This window comes from Alosa pseudoharengus, unplaced genomic scaffold (genome assembly GCF_046254945.1).
Source record: "Alosa pseudoharengus isolate Yale_2024_CS ecotype anadromous, Long Island Sound unplaced genomic scaffold, YU_APseudo_1.1 YU_APseudo_1.1_scf_5, whole genome shotgun sequence".
Classification (NCBI taxonomy): domain Eukaryota; kingdom Metazoa; phylum Chordata; class Actinopteri; order Clupeiformes; family Clupeidae; genus Alosa; species Alosa pseudoharengus.
In genome coordinates, this window is record NW_027468837.1 from 30489784 (window position 1) to 30510327 (window position 20544).

The following is a 20544-nucleotide window of genomic DNA, read 5'->3' on the forward strand; positions in this document are numbered from 1 at the left end:
GTCCATTTTAATTAACTGTCATCTCTTATAAGAGGTCTTCAAATATGAACTGAGCTGCACTCCTCAATTAAAGCATATCATCATACTGACTTCAACAATTGTGGGAACGTTTTAAATTTAGCATGTACAGTATACTGTATGAAGTTTAATGGAATATTACAAAATTACTTTTCAGGTTTGAGTTTGTGAACAGTCTTGTTCACAATTACAGCTTAATTTCAAATGAGTTAACCTTGTTGTAGGATAAAACAGCATTCCTGCATGAATATGCAAAACTGATTTATTGTTTCATTAAAGTGCTATGACTAAAAAAACAATTTTATTAAACTGGAAAAACAGAGTTAAAATCTCTATAAATCAATGGCTCAATCTTTTAACCAATCACTCAAATCTAGAAAAGCTTACTGCATCTTTGAAAAACAACATGACATCTTATGAAGATTCATGGTCCCCCTTTCTGCAATATTTGCAATTCTGAATCTATGTGTATGTTAATTGTTGTCACTGTGTACTTTGTGTGTACATGACTATAGTGTTTAAATTAATTTTTGTTTTTCATTTACAGTTGAGGGACTGTGAAGTCAGACAGCTCCCCCTGCAGAGCAGATTTCAGATCGACAAGTTGGCATTTCACTCTGGGCACAGCCTTGATACTGTAGTCCCCAGCTGAATCACTGTGGAAGAACATGGTGAGTCGATTTGATTAATCCAAATGGATACAAATAAATTTATCAAAGTGTTTTAAATCATAGAAAATTTCATGAATTTAACCTTACCTGGAAGCATTCACCTCCAATCCCTGCATTCTCAGCTTTGTGGGGTTGACTTCCTCGTATGCAATTAGTAGTTTACCTGAGAACAGCCAAAAGTGTACTTGACTTACATACTCTGAATTGTATTCATTGGCTTTGGTATGAAGTATAAATTATGATTGGATCAGAGCTACAAAAGATGAAAGGGTATGCTGTATACAACAACAACACTAATTAAAAAACAACAGTTAGCAGTGTCTAGTTACCCATGATGCCAGGGATTTCATTTTCTGATGGACGTTTTCTAATTGCCGGCCAAAGGAAGTGTTTTCCATCTTGCCGATGAAGCAGAATGACAACACGGATATTTGTCATGGTGATATCCGCTTCACTGTCCCGTATGATCACTATCATGCTGTTTAGAGAACAGACATCAGCAACAGTGTTCTCATGTTACACTTACACGTGCATGTCAACACTTTCCAGGTAAATTCATAGTACCTATCTGTAGTGTGGTCTGTGTTACTGTCTGTCCACATGAATGATTGCATGTACTGTCCATCTTTGATGGTGATGTTATTGGTGTCAAACTCAATGTGCTTGTCAGCATTAACACGAATAATGATCTTCTGGAAACCATTGCCTCCTTCTGACATTAGCTGTCCGTTCATGGAGAATCCTTAATTGGTTCAACAGTGGAGACAAATTGCATTTAATTGAATAACATGAACAAGCCAACAATAAAGTAATTCATGCTGGACAATGTGAGCCCTTCATGGAAATACTGAAATATTCAGTATCAATTATATTTCACAAGAGTTCAAGAGAACTAACTTAACATTTATTTCATTCAGCTGTTACTGAAAACATAGACAAGCACACACATTGATGAGAGATATTTCCTTGAAACATGAGATGTGTAGAAATTCTAAAAGTTTTCTAAAGAGTTGAATATAAATGATGCAGACACTGGAGTGTATTGTACAGATAATCTTATACAGACATGCACTGTTTTGTGTGTGAAATCTGCACATTTTGTGTGATCTGTTCAGACTGGTATTGTGTGACAGCTTTGTTGGGCATTGCTGTAAATCATAAATTCAGCATGGGAAATTCTATAAAAATGAAAAAGAATGGTGTTTATCCCACAGTTGCATTGTGGAATAACACATCCCTGTACTCCCCTGGTAAATCCTGTTCTAGGAGCTCATGCTTCTTTAGAGTGAAATGGGGTAGTGATATAAAGGGGTTAGCATAGCAGCATAGCCATAGCATAGCAGTCAAAAGTGTAACAATAAGCTGACGTGCAACACATAACACTATACATACGTAACACTAAGGCATTACAGGCTTTTTGAAGGCCACGTATGTCTTCTCCTAACCTGACCATAGCCAGATGAATTTCGTTCCGCTTAGCTCCGCCTAGCTTCACTCACATCCATCTGGGACCTCTTCCATTGAGAGTGATTTCTGCAACCGACTTTATGGTTCAGCCAATCAGGACACAGGGCGGGAGTTTCATAGATGTGACGTAGTGGAGAAGCGACCGTGAGACTGTTATCAGCGTCACGGGTTGGCTTCGATGTGAGTGGTTGAAGTAGCACGTCAATAGATGACGGACAAGTGGCTTATTCAATCATATGCAAGCATTTTTTGATTAGGCCCAGCCTTCTGAAACACCATTCCAATGGATCTGTTCCAGATGGATGAGTGGAGCTAGGCGGAGCAAAATTCATCTGGCTAGGGTCAGGTTAGTCTTCTCCATCACTATGGTGAGAACACTTAAGTTAATTTGATAGGACAGTAAAGAGAGTGACAGGAAGCAAGTGGGAGAGAGACAGGGTAGGATCAGGAAATTAGCTGGGTCAGACTCGAACCCTAGTCCCTGTGGGCACATGGACCCAAATGGGAGCTATAGCCAGAACTTTGCGCCCCCCCCCCCCCCCCACCCACCCCTGTCTGATGTAAGGAGTTTGAGAAGATGAGAACATGGCGCCGCCCTACCAGATGCAGAGTCCTGCAGCAGTTTGACAGAATGGCCTGCTGGGATGTCAAAGCAGAGCGGCAGAGACTGGCCCTCGGCAGCCATCAAGAACCTCACAGGCGTCCGTACTACGCAGAGAAAGAGACACAGACAGAGAGTGTGGGAGGAACAGGAGACAATAAGTAATAATAATCATATGTGAAGAATTGAATTGGTGTGTATCTCCTCTGACTGATAGTTGGGTACCTGATATTACAGTTGGTGGTGGAGATAAACCAGCTCCCTTTGGGACTTTGAGAGACGGAGACAAAAGTGAGCCACAGCAAAACAAGGAGACAGTAAGATATAAGGTCATCTCTGTTGATCTCAGAAGACTTATTTAAAGGAATTATCCGGAGTAAAATGCACTTTAGATCGATTTCCGGATGATTGGGGGTACATACGTTGAGTTGACATCAAAATTATGTCATTCGGATGTGTTATGAGAAAGTTCGATTGTACCGTTTTCAGTCACAACTCGTAGCCTGGAAGTGAGCGGGGCATTTCAATTGCGCCGCTACAAAACGCTATTTTTATACCTCTTCTACAGTTCCAAACAACATAACACTTACGTGGTAGTGAGTAGAGGGTCCCTAAAGCCAAACCGAAGTATCCCGAGGTCGTTATGTGGTCGAATAGAGAGTCCAGAATGAATTTCATCAAGCCAGTACCTTTCCGGAAATGTCCGTAGGAGTCTTATTGCTGTGTAACACGCTCTGGAAATTAACAATTTCGTCGCCGTTTAAAAAAAAAAAAAAACATAGTCCAGTCCATACAACTTCATTTCAATTTCGAAAGAAATACTGGACTATGTTTTTTTTTTTTTTTTGAACGGCGACGAAATTGTGAATTTCCAGAGCGTGTTACAACACACTCAGCAATAAGACTCCTACGGACTTTCCCCTCAAGGTGGCGGCAAAGATGGCAAAATTTCCGGAAAGGTACTGGCTTGATGAAATTCATTCTGGACTCTCTATTCGACCACATAAAGACCTCGGGATACTTCGGTTTGGCTTTAGGGACCCTCTACTCACTACCACGTAAGTGTTATGTTGTTTGGAACTGTAGAAGAGGTACAAAAATAGCGTTTTGTAGCGGTGCAATTGAAATGCCCCGCTCACTTCTAGGCTACGAGTTGTGACTGAAAACGGTACAATCGAACTTTCTCAAAACACATCCGAATGACATAATTTTGATGTCAACTCAACGTATGTACCCCCAATCATCCGGAAATCGATCTAAAGTGCATTTTACTCCGGATAATTCCTTTAAGTAGTTGTGTTACCTGCTATTGCCGGCAAAGATCCTTGCTTACGCTCCACTTGAACCCTCCTTCTTGCCGGTGACTTTTGTGTTTTTAAAAAATCTGGATGGAGAGATGGAAATAGTGAGGCGTTTATACGATTTGTCATGATGTTGCTTTAGATCAACTTCACCATCCTGCTCAGTCAATGTCAAATAGGCTTTATAAGTCCTCAGGTGTAGTTAAATAAAAAGCTGTGGGTACGAATTTGATCAAAGTGATTTAAACCAACTTGGCCTCTTTAGTGGTCCTCCGCCAAGAGAAAAGCCGCTCAAATGACTTTGGAAACTGCCAGAAGTACTTTTGTCGCCTAGGAAGAATGAACAAGAACACAATCAATGGTGACCCCATGACATGAAATGTAGGCATGAACTGGTGTTCGATTTGTATCTTCATCTCTGGCATCCTTGCTGTTCTATAACAGTATTATACTGTTGCCCATCTTTACCTACTCTGCATACCTCACTGAACTTGTTGGTGTCAACCTTTGGGTGAAATATACCTGACTTGCTATTAAAGTGCATTATATTCAGACTTTAATTTAGAAGATGTGCTTGAAGCAAGGCAACACAATATCTACAATATCATTGATCATGAGTCCATCTTATTAAATTATTAAAGAAATATCTTGGTAGAATTTATATTTATGCCTAGTCAAAAACAACTAAAAGCGTCATGATCCTACCCGATCAACAATGTTACATAGTCTAATATCAAGCATTCCAGGCACACATTGCAAATGTCAGACTTCATTCTCCACATTGTAAGTCAGTGTATTATCAGAATGAATTTGACGCCGTTATTTTGAGGTAATAGATCTGCATTGTGTTGCTTAAGCAAAACAAGGAATGGAAAGAGTGTCCATAGAACAGTATGTAGGCATGTATATATTGGTATATATATAAATATATATACCAAAATGAGGTAGCCTAGAAATCTAGACGCATCCTAGCAGCAGTGAATTACATTTGCTGCCAGGGCTAGTCTAGCAACTCTCTGTTGGCTTGTGAGCTCGAAAAATTAAACTTCTATCAGGCCAATCAAATCGTGTATAGAGTCGTTAGGCGGGCTCAACATAATGATTGATGGCAGGGTTGCAACGGTTTGGCTTGAATTCCCTGCTACTTGAAAACAAATAAGATAGATGTTGCTGTTGGCGAACAGTGTAATACGAGTTAAGCTTTTATTAAGTTGGCAAAAGTTTAAACTAGCTAACTAGCTCCGCTGGTGGGAAACGCATGGGACTCATATCGCTGTCCTATTGCGTTCAGAGGGAATTTGAAAGACAACCGATTATCCCACCCCTCGGACTGAGCACTGCGAATGGTGAGTGCCCTGACCCTACATTTTAATGTGGGTCTGGCTCGTCAGGCTAAAAATGAGGTTCATGCATGTGCAATGTATTATGTTGACTTTTAATAAAGCTCTTGATCATCATACATCTATGATGGGAAACTTCAGCTGGACTATTCAGTTCACAACAATGATTTGTGAAATATCTCAGGTAAGCAGTCAAACGTTACCATGATTTACTGTATTCATTAGTATACAGTTATTTTAACATAGTTGTGATAAGAGGCGAAATACAGTATGATGCTGATTGGACTTTTGTTTGGATAACTATTTTCTATCACTATCATATAAGAAGTAATGACAGAATATGATACTTATAGCAGAGTTTCATTTCTTTCATTTAGTGACTTTTACTTACGGACGGTTGCCCTTGAGTGTTGGGAAAACATCCTGGTAGAATGGACAGCAGGCTTCTCTCCCTCTTTGGGTTTGTTGGCCACCTGAGAGTCCTCGCCCTCGGGTTTGGTGACCACCATAGAGGTTAGTGGGGTCACAAAACTGTACTTGAGAGAGAGATCAAGGGCCTCCTTCTTCACTGCCTCCTTCTCCTCGCCGGTCAGCATCAACCTAAAATACGTACAGCAGGAGTTCAGCTTCTCACACGCAGATATTTATTCATTTAGCAGACCACAAGTATGCACTGTCCACTTACTCCTTCTCCAGAAGCTGTTTCAAGGTGAGGCAGGCCCATAGTCTCTGAAGGAAGTTCTCAAAACCACTCATCACTGCAGGCAGTTTGTCAGCTTTAGTGGCCTTGATATCACTGTATTTCACCAGGTCATGTTTCTGTCATGGATATTGTAAAATAGCAGAAAAGGATTGAACAGGTTAGACATGACATTTGACATGTTTAACCTGCATCAATACCACAGCATGACAAGCAGGGATGTTGATATAAACCGTATGAAATGCATTTCATGAAATTAGTTAAATCAAGAGTGACTCACTGATATTGCTATAACATCTGTATTGAAGTCATCTATGTTGTTTTCAAGGATCTTTCCAGCGACTACAATCTCCGAGCCATTGTAGTAATAGCTGAAGGTGGTTTGGGTCAGGTTTGTAGCACCCGTGTAGTTCATCTGCACACTTGTCAAGAGAGGAGTTGCCACCTCTTCATAAAATCCCTTTGGAAAAATGAAATATACAGACAATTAGTGGCAACACTTGTGTTTTCATTTTATACCAACATGTGAACTGAATCGGTGGGATGACTTTTATAGTGAGGTGGTTGTGAAGTCACATACATCCAGTTGCTGCTACCAGACACACAGAGGGATAGAAAACAAACTAATTTTGAAGGAATTAAGCTGATGAAACTTGAAGGCGCCCTACACAGCTTTAGATATTTTTGGCGACTGTACTCTAGAGTCTAGACCATCCTCTAGAGCAGGGGTTCCCAAACTTTTCCACGACAAGGCCCCCCAAATACCACTAGGTTCTGGCCAAGGACCCCCTTAATGTGTTATTAAACCCATCGACAATACTACGGCAAATGTAAAAATACATTAAGCTAATCCTAATAATTATTTTAGCCACAAGCACTTCGCGATAGTTATTATCATGGAAAATATAATGTCCATATATGCGACACAATATTATAATGACATTGTATAACAACCATCATAGTAATAGGTATATTTTAATGTATTTATTTGTTCCTTTTATTTTTCCTTCCAACTTGCTGAGGCCCCCCTGGCACCCCCTCGCGGCCCCCACTTTGAAAACCACTGCTCTAGAGCAGTGTTTCTCAAAGTGTGGTCCAGGGAGCACTGGTGGTCCGCAAGCTATCCCAAGTGGTCCGCGGGCAGATGTGGTAAAATATAATATAGATGAGTTGTTTGCAATATTGAACCAACTTGTATGTAAATCTAAACAGTTCTGCAACACTGCCTATGTAAGAGATGCCAGTTTAAATCATATGAATCCTCTGACACAATAAGCAAGGTGCAAAGACAATAACCAAGGTGGTGGTTCAGTGAGTAGGCCTGTGTACTGTTGAAGTAGGTCTAATCTTTTTATTTTTTTAGTTAAGTGGTCCGTGAGTTTCTTTTTTTTTGGTTAAGTGGTCCTTGGTCTGAAAAAGTTTGAGAAACACTGCTATAGAGTCACGATATATTTATATTTTACTCTGCTGTTGTAAATAGCAAACTTCTCATGACTTATCCCCCCCCCTGTACAAAATGAAAATGCTTTTGTGGTGGACGTGAAGGATTAACAACAGGCAAAAACTATTATTTCCAAAGAGCCATATCTACTGACAATGGTAATGTTTCATGATTATCGCGAGATTTGTCGGGCCGCCGTTCTGGAAGTTCCATGGCTGGTTTTCTCGGTAGCGACTCTATGCTGTTAGTACGGTATGCTTTGTTTACCATCAAACTGGCTTCGTTATAAAGGTTATTAAAGGGTAGCAGGGTAACGTCACTTCCGTTGGCGTTCAAACCACGGTTTAAACATAACAGAGAGCTAGATCTGGAGCCTATTGTAGGCTGTCCACAAAGACCACATGTTTTTTACAGTGTATTCGGGACACAGTAGCTAGCGGATGGTGAGGTGATGTTAGCTGTATGTGACAAAAAATGTTTTAGCTTAGCAATTGAGTTACATTGCTTATAGCACCAGGTGAAAATCTTGCATAGTGTACCTTTAAAATTCAAATTAACATTAAAAAACTTTAACTACGGTAATTAGAATGGTGCAGACACATTTAAACAAACAAAACACAAATACAAAACCTATAAATCAAACCAAAGTAGATTCTGTGGAAGATACCAAAATATTAAGAAATAGTTATACATATATAATCAGTACACAATGACTATTTCCAAATGTGACTAGTATGATGAAAATAATCTGCTCAGCCAGCTAGGTGTTTCCTAAAATATGTTTTCCTGTATTCACACAAAAAGTGTAATGCTTAGCCATATATTTTTTTATTGCATCAAGTAGGGCTACAGTAAAAAAATTACTCACATTTTTGATAGAAACATAAACCCTCTACAAATTAGTATTGCTAAGCTTTATGTGTCAATCAATCTAACAATTGTGGTGAGACGCATCTGTACCTTGAGCTGCAGAGCTGCGTCTGAGTCCTCGTAGATCCTGCGTGCCAGACCACTGTTCTCCTGGGCCATCTTCTGCAGGAACTCAAAGTTCACATCAAAACCAAATCCAAGGCAATACAGAGGAAACTTCTTCCCAATGGCCTTTCTCACATTAGACTGGATTTTCCCTTGATTAGTTTCTCCTTCAAGAGGCAAAATAATCCATTATAATATTTGAGCCGATCACATGTTAAAGTTTAAATCAGAGCTCCCAGGCTGAGATGAGTTTTCACACCTGATGTGGGATCTCCATCTGTTAGCAGTATGAGAATGGAGGCTGAGCCGTTCCTGGGGTGTTGCTGAATCATCTCTACTCCTTTCAGCACAGCAGCGTTGATGTCTGTTGCTGGAGAGGGGATCCAACACACGCATTATACAACTTCCAATATGTGCACTGTAGAGTATGATAAATAAATACTAAATACTCCTACTGTGACTACTATACCAAACAACTACTACTAACACAACTATGGTTACTACTACTACCACTATAACTGCTACTAATGACAATAAGAATAATAAGTTCTAAGTTCTCAAGAAAAGTTTTATTTACACACTGCTGTCTAAGTTAAATTAACACTGAAGGCTTATTATTCTGCAATATAAACAATTCTTTCCTGATGAGGTCTATCTCACCACCATGATCTGTAATCCCTTTGACAAACTGTTTTGCCATCTCCAGATTAGTTTGGGTGGCTTGGAGGAGTTCGCGTTTCCATGGAGATACATCTCTATTGAATAGGATGAGACCAAAATAGTCATCTTCAGCTAAGTCATCCAGAATCTTCAGTAAAGCCCCTCGAGTCTGCAGAAAAGGTTGCAGAAATTGGTTGAAATGTACAGCACACCTCCACTGCTTTTACAAATCTATTGGGTGCCACTTTACCTGAGCAATTTTCTTTCCACGCATAGAGCCACTCTGATCAATAATGAAGACCACATTTTTGGGGATCCGCGCAAGGTCAGCTGGTGCAAAGAAATGAACAAAATAGCCATCATGTTCCTAGGGGGTACAGAACATGTAGAGTATAAAGACAGCCACATAAAACACTTTGACTAAATAGAATGGTGCAGACACATTTAAACAATCAGTTACACTTTACTTGACGTCATCTAAAAAAGAGTGACATGACACTGTCATGACCGTGTCATAAACATTATAATCAAGTCATAAACGTTTATGACATATCACTCGCTTATGACAAGTGTCATTTGGCTTTTGTCATAACAAGTTAGGGTTAGGGTTAGTGTCATTTGGTTTTGTCATGACAAGTTAGGGTTAGGGTTAGTGTCATTCGGTTTTTGTCATGACAAGTTATGTCACTCTTATGTAGATACCGTCAAGTAATGTGTTACCAAACAATCAAGCCACAAATAAAAACAAAAGGCATGCACACAGAATACACACATTATTGGTGCCATTTGCAAACAAATTAAATATGAAAATATAAAATACTTTACTTCAAGGGATTTGATTCCCAGATTTTTCTCTAGAGGAATTTAATAAGTTTGGCTTTTGGGAATAAATTTGAAATAATAGATTGACCTTGGAGACTCACTCACAAAGTCATTTACATACCGTTACATCACCTTGGGACCGTGGTCTGTCAACATCATAAAGGATTTTCAAATCTCCCGTAAGTCCTGTCTCTCCACAACCATCACAATCCATTTGCTGTCCATGAGTGGGGTAGAAACTTACCCATGCCTAAAATGGGAACGCATTGAGATAAAGGTGAAGCAAAGTACACCAAGAAAATGTACATTTCTTTATGCTGATTCACAGACATGGTCACGCCAGTTAAACAGCTTTCTGAAAGTATAGTAGCCTATAACAAGTTTACAGTACATGTTGATCATGGGGAAAGCCTGTGCATTACCTGTTTGTCAGCACGTGTGGTTGTGATGGCATTAGCCAAGTCTTTCTCACCCAAGGAACCCTTAACTTCCAAAAAGTTTATTCCAGGCTTCTCATAAATGTTTACATCAATCTGTTGTAGGAGACATGAACCTTGTATGGATTATATAGAAATAGCACTTACATATTTATTGTGGTCTCTCTCTTTGAGTAAGAGAGTCAAAAGAAAGTAAAATATGTCCCTTTAATCCTTATCATACCCATTTACTTTTTTTTACCTTAAAATCTTTGACAATTTGACCAGGTTGGGCATTGATCAGCAACTCATATTTGCCAAGACGACGATGGAGCACTTCTTCATAGGTGAGTTCAAATGTCACCTTGCTATGACCGGCGATAGTCACAGATGTTTTGAAATCCTCCAAAGTCCTGCCCACCGAACTAAGAGCATGCAATAAAAAGCATTAAATGTGCTATAGTATTACGAAACATACAAAAATGACCAACAAATGTCAACAGAATGTGAAGAATGTAACATAATGTCAAAAATGCCTTGATATCAACTGAAGTTAGCAAACAACCAACTAGCTTCATGACAAAACACCCATATAATAGCATTCTGTACATCAGGTGTACTGTGTATGGAGGATTAGACATTTTAGGTGTATAAATCTATTTTCCATTGTTCATGTCAATAAATAGTTTTAAATTAATCAATAATTAAATACAACAATATACCTTTCATTATATAATAATATAATGTATTAATTATATAATAATACCTTGATACCTTCAATGTATTTGTCATGTTTTATTCCATAATTTGTTTTTATTTTTTAGTATGTATTGACACATCTCATCACATTGACACATACACCAGTGTTTCCCAAACTTTTTTTCTGGCGACCCACTTTTTAAAAATGACAGACCATCGCGACCCATTTCACTTCAAATCTACCCTGCAACCACCAATATTGTTTTAGGCCACAGGTTCTCCAACTTTTCTATGCCTCCCCCAACCATACATTGCTATAGGATCCCTGCTTTGAACACGGTTGTGTTGCATTTTGAGCACCATCAGCGTGAAAAGTTGGAAATGACTACTGAAAAGATACGTTTTAATGCGCATCCGAAAGTAGGGGAAATTCTCGCATGTTGCGCAGTCGTCATTCGTCAGCATAGTAAGCTGTTCCTGTATTTCTAAAAAAAAATGTTGTAGGCTACGTTGCGTTGCAGACAAATGGGTCCATAACACTTTGGACGTCAATTCCAATGTAAACAGCAAATAACTCAAGTCGTTATATTGTATTGTTGTATTATATTATATTGTATAGTCGTTATATCAGAACAAGAGGCGTTTGCGCAATAGCCGGAAGAATGCGCCTTTACTTTGGAGTTAGCGAGGTAGAAAATGAGAGGAATAGTGTTTAAAATGCCCATTTAAATTGTAGACTATAATGCACTGTTGTGCATTTTAAATCATAAATAAGAATGTGAGGAGGTTGCTATTAACTTTAAAGATTGCATCTGCAATCGAAACTGTATGCAAATTGAATGGCCTTATGTCCGGTCTATGCAGGCCCGTCGCTAGAAGGCAAGCAAACCAAGCAATTGCTTGGGGCCCCGAGCTGGCCAGGGGCCCCAAGACAACGACTGGTTAAAAATAAAATGCAACGACAAACTGTGAGCGCCCCTTTGATAATGCAGTAAAGTGCAACGACACTGTTACCGGCAATACCGGGATCCCCCTCAAGGGGGCCCCTCTCAGTAGTCGCTGACAGCAGCCAGCCAGCCAGGTTTGTGATCTCTGCTGCTGCCGCGAAAATAAAAAACAGGCAGTCATGATGAAGTGGAGTCATGCGTCCGGAAGCCAGAAGAGAAAGGAATAGGATGACAAGAAAAAACAAGATAGTGGTAAGTGATAAATTACACTGGATAAAATAACTCTAATTGTCTTGTACAAATGGTGTAATGTCGCAGCAGGAAGGCTAGCCTAGCAAAAAATGTTTATGTTAACTACCTGCCTGACTGCCCATGCTGCTTGTAACAAACTAGAACAGTTAGCGCAACTTTTTTTTTCAAACGGACGGAATATGGTTACATACTGTAATATGTTTATTAACAGGATAAGGAAGACGCAAATCTGTTCCAGAATCACTGTTTATCATATTTAATGACATAACATTGCTATAGCTTTGTAAAAGGTTTTGATGAAAGTGGCATAGATTCTCTGCTATACTAACTATTCGACCGTGATAATCTACACGATAAATTCCGTGCCTCAAAGCAGACTGGAACATTCATGTCTAGTAGTATTCATGCACGCCAGCTGTTTACTGTCTTTAAAGCATCAGGTGCGTCTGTCTAATTCTCAAACAGCAGAATGCTTAAATGCTATGTTAAGCTACAAGTAGGCCTAGGTCAATGTATAACATTAGCTTGGGATGTTTTTACAGTAAGCATTGGTAGTTGTGAAAGCAGCTGCATCCCTTCTGAATATCAAAATATGGAAATGCTAACATATCTTTTCTTTCTCCCTCAAGGTGCTTTGCTTAAATTTCTCAGCCCTCAGGCTCTTCCTAAGGATACCTCCACTGATGAAGATGGCCTGAAAGGTTAATCTTATGTGTGTGTGTGTACTTGTATTTATGTTGGATTTTTAAATTGCTATACAACCTGCACTCTTTATAGTATAACAATGCATCCTTTTTCTGCATAAGATGGCAGTGTTTTATTTTCTCACTTTGTGAGAACTGAAAAATGTTAATGTGAGTGTGTGTGTGTGTGTGTGTTTAAGTATGTTGGATTTAGTTATTGTGCACTTTTTTACATGTATATTGGATTTTATGGTACGGTGGTGTTTTTGCAAATGTTCAAAACTAATGCACAGTATATATATATATGCAACTGCAGTATTGCACTGTCAAATTTTGTATTTATATAAACTGTGGGTGAACTTAAACTGTATGGCTATGCGGTGGTTCCTGTAGGCTTTGCGTGCGGTGGGGGGGGGGCCTCCATGTCCATTTTGCTTGGGGCCCCCAAATTCCTTGAAACGGCCCTGGGTCTATGGATGTCTGCTTTAGTTGACAGCACGGTCACTAGATTTTAATCGGTAAAGTTGAGGAGCTGGTATCTATTAATGTTCGTGCAAATAGGCGGATTCATGTCCTTTTATGACAAAACCGTGAATGTGGTAGTTAACAATCTACATCCTAATAGAAAACTGTTAGCTTTCCTGGTATCAAATGACAAATGGTATCAGTTAGGCCTATAACACAACATAAATTGTGCTGGCGACCCAAATAAAATCTCCTGCGACCCACCCGTGGGTCGCGACCCAGACTTTGGGAAACACTGACATACACAATAGTCAGTCAGTACGAAAATAAACTGAAACAATCGGTTTTATCTAGCTTGAGTTGCTGCATTCAACAGCTTATGCAGCCAATGCAGCCAGGCACACTATTGCCGAGTGTGGAGTAACACTCCCTGGAAATTCACAATTTCGTCACCGTTTAAAAAAAAAAAAAAAAAAACATAGTCCAGTCCATACAACTTCATTTCAATTTCGAAAGAAATACTGGACTATGGTTTTTTTTTCTAATTGTGAATTTCCAGAGCGTGTTACTCCACACTCGACAATCGACTCATACGGACTTTCCCCTAAAGACACCAGCTGCAGCAGCAACATTTCCGGAAAGGTACTGGCTTGATGAAATTCATTCTGGACTCTATCCGACCACATAAAGACCTCGGGATACTTCGGTTTGGCTTTAGGGACCCTCTACTCACTACCACGTAAGTGTAATGTTGTTTGGAACTGTAGAAGAGGTATAAAAATAGCGTTTTGTAGCGGCGAAATTACTTGCCCTGGTCACTTCCAGGCTAACGAGTTTTGACTAAAAACGGTAAAATCGAACTTTCTCAAAACACATCCGAATTACATGATTTTGATGTCAACTCAACGTATGTACTCCCAATCATCCGTAAATTGATCTAAAGTGCATTTTACTCCTTTAATTCCTTTAACACCTGCTTTGTGTATGCGCCCAGAAAGTAAAGGAAGGGAGGAAGGTAGGTATGATATGGATGCACTTTTGAATGGTGAGTTTGGGAGGAGTTTTACTGCATTTCAATGGCAAAAATACCCTAGGAATCTAGAGTTCTCGCGGAAGCATTTGCTCAGTGAGAGACTCTGGCAAAGAGTAATGATGCACATAACTTTTGCCCCTTGCCTCGCAGGGAACCAATCATATCTGTGTATCTGATATAGGCGGGCCAGAGACGAGCTAACAGATGTACAGTGTTATCCAATTGTGTCAAAGTCCGGTCAAAATCATAACATGAAAAATTATATTAAAAAACAAAAACGCTGTGGCTAGAAGGAGACAGATAAGACCCCATATGGAAAAATGCAGATTATTTCAATGAGGTTTTATCACTGAAAACGATTATTTCTGAAAACTTTGGCCAAAGTTGAGATGTGGGAAAACTCATGGTTTCACTTTCATCAAGGGAAAACAGCTTGTTGCATTGTGACATGTTGTTCCCTTGTTTGTTTGAAATCTCTGATTGACCACCTGTTCGAGGGATTTGCGACAGCCTTCCCCAGCTGTTTATAACATGTTTGTAGCATATCGGTTTTCAGTGAATTATCAGTTTTTCCTAATAGCCTACCTGTATCTCTTCGATTTCACTAACGAGTGTTGTAGGATATATTGACGGCACAATAACTTTTACAAAAGACCAGAAAACAATGTTAAAGCATTTGTGGAGAAGAAGGATGGTTTGTGTGTTCTTCCTACATCTCAAGGGAAGCTACTTCGTTGCTCTGATTGGTTAGGTCTATTTAATTGAGTGCAGAGGCATAGAGCATCACAGTCCCGCCCCTCCTCCGAGAGAGCTTAGTTTCCGGAAGTAAATTTCCCATTCATTTCTCCCATTGACGTTTTGGAAAAATCCGTATCTAAAGAGTTTTAGACCATGTCTTAGGCTAATCAGCTACGGCGTAACTCATAAGCATACAACATATCATTTCGAGTGAAAAAACGAAGAGAAAGTCCAAAAAAAGTCAAAGGTACAAGACTGTGTACATATTTTTATTTCCGAGCGAAGGAACTACTCATCCCATAAACCACCGCGCCTCACTGAAAAATATATAAGCAGCACGAACCAGCACAAAATCATTTCCAACCATGATGTTTCCAACCGGCCACAGCACGCGAACCCTTTCCTCCAAACAATGATTTTGATATAGTTAATAGCAGTTATTTCAGGAGTAATCGTGTAAATAATAGTGTTTTGGTATTGAATGTTATATTTACCATTGTGTATTTTATATCGTGTGTGTGAAACCGGTTAACGTTAACGTTAGCAACATTGTGCAGTGCTTCATATCTGACTGCCATCCTGATGCATGGACCGGTGCATGATCTGCTCTTGGACCACCATATTCAGTTTATTAACTTGCTGTGAATTATTACACAAAATGTTCATTAAATGTACGAAGAAGTATTTCTAGGTTAATGGTTGATGATATGGCTCGTACAGTATGAAGGCTACAGTAGCCTAGCTAATGTTAACTAGCATTTCCAACCTCCCTGCAAAACTCACCACACAACTTCGTAGGTTTGATCGGTCTTGTCCCTCATGCTGGCCCTTATAAAACCCACAAGTTGACCCTCGACACACAACAGTCAATAATGTGACCCGATTTAAAGTGGTTTTCACCCCTTTGGACACTCTTGATTTCGTCCTTGAAACAGTGAAATATTCACGGGGGCATGGACGGTTTGCTAACCATTTTACTGCAGTGTCTAGCCGGCGGTAGCATCCAGCCTGTGCTATCAGCTAGCTAGCTAGTTCAAAGGTTTAAGTACTTAATGGGGATATACAGGGCTTTTTATGCCTCGACTAAGTTGATGTTTCATATAAACAACAATTCATATTCATAGAAACAACAAGGTCACTAAAACATAATATATTTCATACCTGTGTTGCAGCATGTAGGCTAATGTTAGCAGCATTATAATGACATTCTAATGTCTGAAAGGCTAATGATTAGCCTGTCGGCTAACTGAAAAGTTAAGCGTTCAAACTAGCATTTCCAGTGTTCTATTTGATGGTGTATTGGCCCTGACTAAGTTCGTGTGATGTATAAACCACAATCCTTGTTGATACAAGTACCAATGTTCGTCTAGAAAGTTTTTATTCACATTAAGAATTTCGCCATAGGCAGTAAAAGACTCCGCCATTTTTGTCAATAATTTTCGCTGATTAAGTTTCAAACTATGACCAGAGCCAGTCTACGGATTAGACATTCTCTGCTATGACCTTAACGGCCTTTCCACCAATCAGAGGCATCACTGTGGGATTGTGGGATTGTTCAGGATTGTGGGTAATGAAGTACTTATCCAAGACATCGCGAATAAAAGACATTTATCTCAAAACAAGGTTAGTGCCCCGTGAGCTTTTGGCGTCTATATGAGCATACACAATCGCTTAGTACAGCCGTAGCTGGTTTTGAGTCTACCATGTGCAGTTAAGTTTTTATGGCTTATACCCGAATTGTCAATGGAGAAATTGCATTGAATTCTTACTTCCGGAAACTCCTGTGGGCGGGACTGTGATGCTCTATTCCCCCCCTGTATCGGTTGAAACACGCCCCATAATTACATCCCAATGGAGCAGTATCAGACTCATATTCTGACTAGAATTTGAGTATGACAACGCCAGGCTACCTGAGACTCAGTTATTTACTCAAATGTCAGTTATTTGACTTCCCTGCAGTGTGCCTGCTGATCAGTTTGGGGATGGTCTAAGGTGGCGTTCATACTATCCTGTTGGGGAATGGTCTAAGTGGTCTAAATGGCGTTCACATTGACAGACTTTTTCAGATCCAAAACACAAGTATTCAAAAGTGTTAAAAACATGTGAGGTTTATTGTGTTCATGTTGTTGCTATGTTGTATTTAACTAAATATCCAGATATACCAACTTCTGACTCTACTTACAGCGTTTGTTGAAGCAATAGCAGATCAACATACTTTTAAAAAAATATGTTTATGTTAATGAATTATACATTCAAAATGAACAAGATCAATGGATGTTTATGTAGGCTAATTTGGCTGTTACATAGGTCTGGGCATCCGTAACTTTTTCCCTGGCCAGAACAAATTGACTTAGCTAAGGCAGGCAGTTAAGCAACCACCCATTATTGGAAAAAAAATGCTTTTTCTAAATTTGAGCATTTAGCACTTTTTTTTTTTTTTTTTGCTTGTGCCATGGCCATCTAAATGCGACAGTCGAATTGACAATTGAATTTGAGTGCCTGCGGAGGTCAAAAAAGTGTGTCAGTCTGAACAGCTCTTAATTGAGCCCTGTGGCCTCAGCAGTGCTCAGCATAGATATTGGAAAGCTAGATACCACATTGGGTTCGAGTTCTATTAGTGCATAAGTGTGGCTGCCATATTTCTGGGGGCAACACCTTTACTCTATGGTGCTCACACCATCATAGATCAACAAGAGCACCGATGCAAAAACCACAGACGAAAAGTTATCATGCTGTGTAATGGAGTTGACAAAACATGTTAAAAAGCATAGACGACCTCTTTTAGAAATCTTAAATCAACAGTGGACTGTGCAGTCAAATCTAAGCAGCCAAACAAAGTCCTCAACTGGGACATTTCCAAAAAAGTTAATGCACATCCAAAGTCCCTTGTTGGCTAACACGAACGAGGAGTCCGCAGACAGAAAACACGGGTATAATCCACAAAGAATTGACCTCAATGATTCTGTGAATACACTTCTGAACACGCTCCCCCAGTGGTATCAAATAGTACACAGCTGAGTAGCCATGAACGGCCTCAGAAAATACCAGGGAGGTTCTTGGCTTTATCTAGAGGCCATTAGAAGCTTGGCCAAGCAGACACTTTTGTACACAAAGTGGCTTATAAAACAGATATATACAGTACATAATATAGTCAGTAGCTGTATTGTTGCCATATCGATCATGTTAACATGTGATAAATATAAATGTTATGTTTGTTGTACCAACTTTTTTGTTCTCTTCTATTAACTGTCTTGCATCTGTGACAGAATTTTGTTGATGAATGTGTCAAACATTTACAAGTAGTTTGTGTACTTTGCCCCCTGGGTATTGAGGTTTTGAGGTTGGCCAGCACGAAACAAACTGAATATGTGCACACTGGAAACATTATATGTCTGCTGTCACTGTGACAGCAAATATGATTTGTGGTTTGATTGTTTACCTGACAAGTCCGGCACTTTGGCCTCGTGAGACAGCCTGACTGTACTGCTGCTGGGCCTCCTCTTTCTGTTTAACAACCCCATCGTATGTCTGCCCATCAATAGTCCTGTAGTTAAAAGCAGGGACAAAGACAGATGACTACGAGAATGATGTAATGATATTGTACCAGTTTAATTAGAATGTCTAGATATTTAACGGTCTGCAATTTAGAGTTATGAATATAGAGTAAATTGGACTACCAACATTCTAAATTTGCTGATGAAGGCGTTTTTGGGGATCTTCACATGGAAGTCAATCTCATTGGAGTCGCCACGAGTGTTCGTCACACGACTTGTGATAACTGTGATAGCATAGCGACTGGTTACCGTGGAGTTAATGTGAAAGCTGTAGATATCCCAGTTTCTTGACTGCAAATAAGACAATAATTGAAGGTTAGATAGAAATGTATAATTACTTTGGTTGTGGTTTGTTGACAACACAATTCTAAATCTCTCAAAACAAATAGTTATGATGGAAAGTACTAAAACTAGATGTACCGCAGAGCGGTACAAAATATGACCGCCGCCCAGTCCAGCACATTTTTTCCACAAAAATAAATCACGCTGAAAGGCCTATATGATTCTAACTGTCTCACTAAATTGCATTATCCACACTCAATTCTCACTGGTATCTGCTAGACAACAAGTACCAAAACATGATTAGTTCATAGATTTCACATGTAAAATTGATTTTATACAACCCCATCTTGCCTGTTCATAATTCTGAGAAATTCTTGAATTGTGTGCATGTGTGCGTGCACACGTTTATGTTTATGTGTGTGGGTGTGTGTGTGTGTGTGTGTGTGTGTGTGTGTGTGTGTGTGTGTTTGCGTGCTTGTGTGTTTGTCTGCGTATGTGTGTTTGTGCATGTGCATGCATGCGTACATATGTCTACTGTGTGAGTATGTGTCATATGTATGATTACTGTGAATGTATGTGTGTGCGTGTGTATCTGTTTATGCACATGTGTGCACATGGAATGGGTTAACATGACCCCTGGAGGCAAACATACGGAAAAAATTGGTCATCTTAGGCCCTACGGTTCTCAAGATATTCACAGAAAACTGTGTCTAAACGAAAAACGATGGTTCCATGCTATCCATGTGGGGTTACATGCCCACCAAGTTTCGTGTACCCCGGTCTTTCAGTGTCCCGGGAATCCTTGACGGAAATTTGGACATGCGAAAAAGAAAAAAAAGAAAGAAAAAAAAAGAATCTGACTAAACCTATATGACCGCCGCTTCGCTGCGCGGCGGTAATAATGATTAACTAGAAAATAATTAACATGCCAGAACTTAATAGAGAGACATTTTTTTGTATGGACCTAATGCCTTTCACAGAATTGTAGTGAGTTTACACTTAATATTTTAAGATCTACAGTATGCCTGACCTCAGAACATGATGTCATAGCTTTACAAGGGGAGGCACTATAAAGGTTTAATAAATCCACTCATAAGTAGGCAAATATCAGAAAAACATTATGTTTTCCTTTTCCCCGTGGCCACTCAAGATATTATTGCACATTAGTGCATGTGGCATTATTACTATTTATTTAATGTCACTTCAGCATCTGAGTTTTCCATTTGTTTTTTTTACTGAAAAGTAAAAGGGTCCTACCTTCAAAGAGAGGGCAGAGTCTGAGGCAGTGAACAGAAGGCTGAAGATAAACACAGCTGCTGCTAGATCCATTATGGCAATACAGGCCAGGTCTCGCACACAGGCATTTCATATGAGGTAGGAGGCTGCTATTGGATGCTGTAAGCTGAGAGTACTGTTAGTTTAATTACCCTCGCCCCCCCCCCCCAGCAGTGTGTGTGTGCGTTCATGCATGTCTCTGTG

The 20544-nt window shown here is 39.6% G+C and overlaps 1 protein-coding gene across 1 annotated transcript; it reads right to left on the minus strand.

Annotated features, from left to right (window-relative positions):
* Positions 1-91: 91 nt before the first annotated feature.
* Positions 92-20394, minus strand: LOC143104884 (inter-alpha-trypsin inhibitor heavy chain H3-like). Its single transcript, XM_076269216.1, has 21 exons — positions 20323-20394; positions 18911-19074; positions 18669-18773; positions 10675-10837; positions 10419-10529; positions 10118-10246; positions 9425-9541; positions 9175-9343; positions 8774-8884; positions 8500-8681; positions 6379-6558; positions 6084-6217; positions 5790-5998; positions 4311-4388; positions 4061-4141; positions 2983-3027; positions 2757-2864; positions 1254-1431; positions 1019-1167; positions 777-852; positions 92-674 (listed from the first exon to the last, which is right to left on the minus strand). The coding sequence occupies exons 1-21, from the start codon at positions 20392-20394 to the stop codon at positions 560-562; spliced, it is 2676 nt and encodes an 891-aa protein (XP_076125331.1). The 3' UTR covers positions 92-559.
* Between the last annotated feature and the right edge of the window lie 150 nt (positions 20395-20544).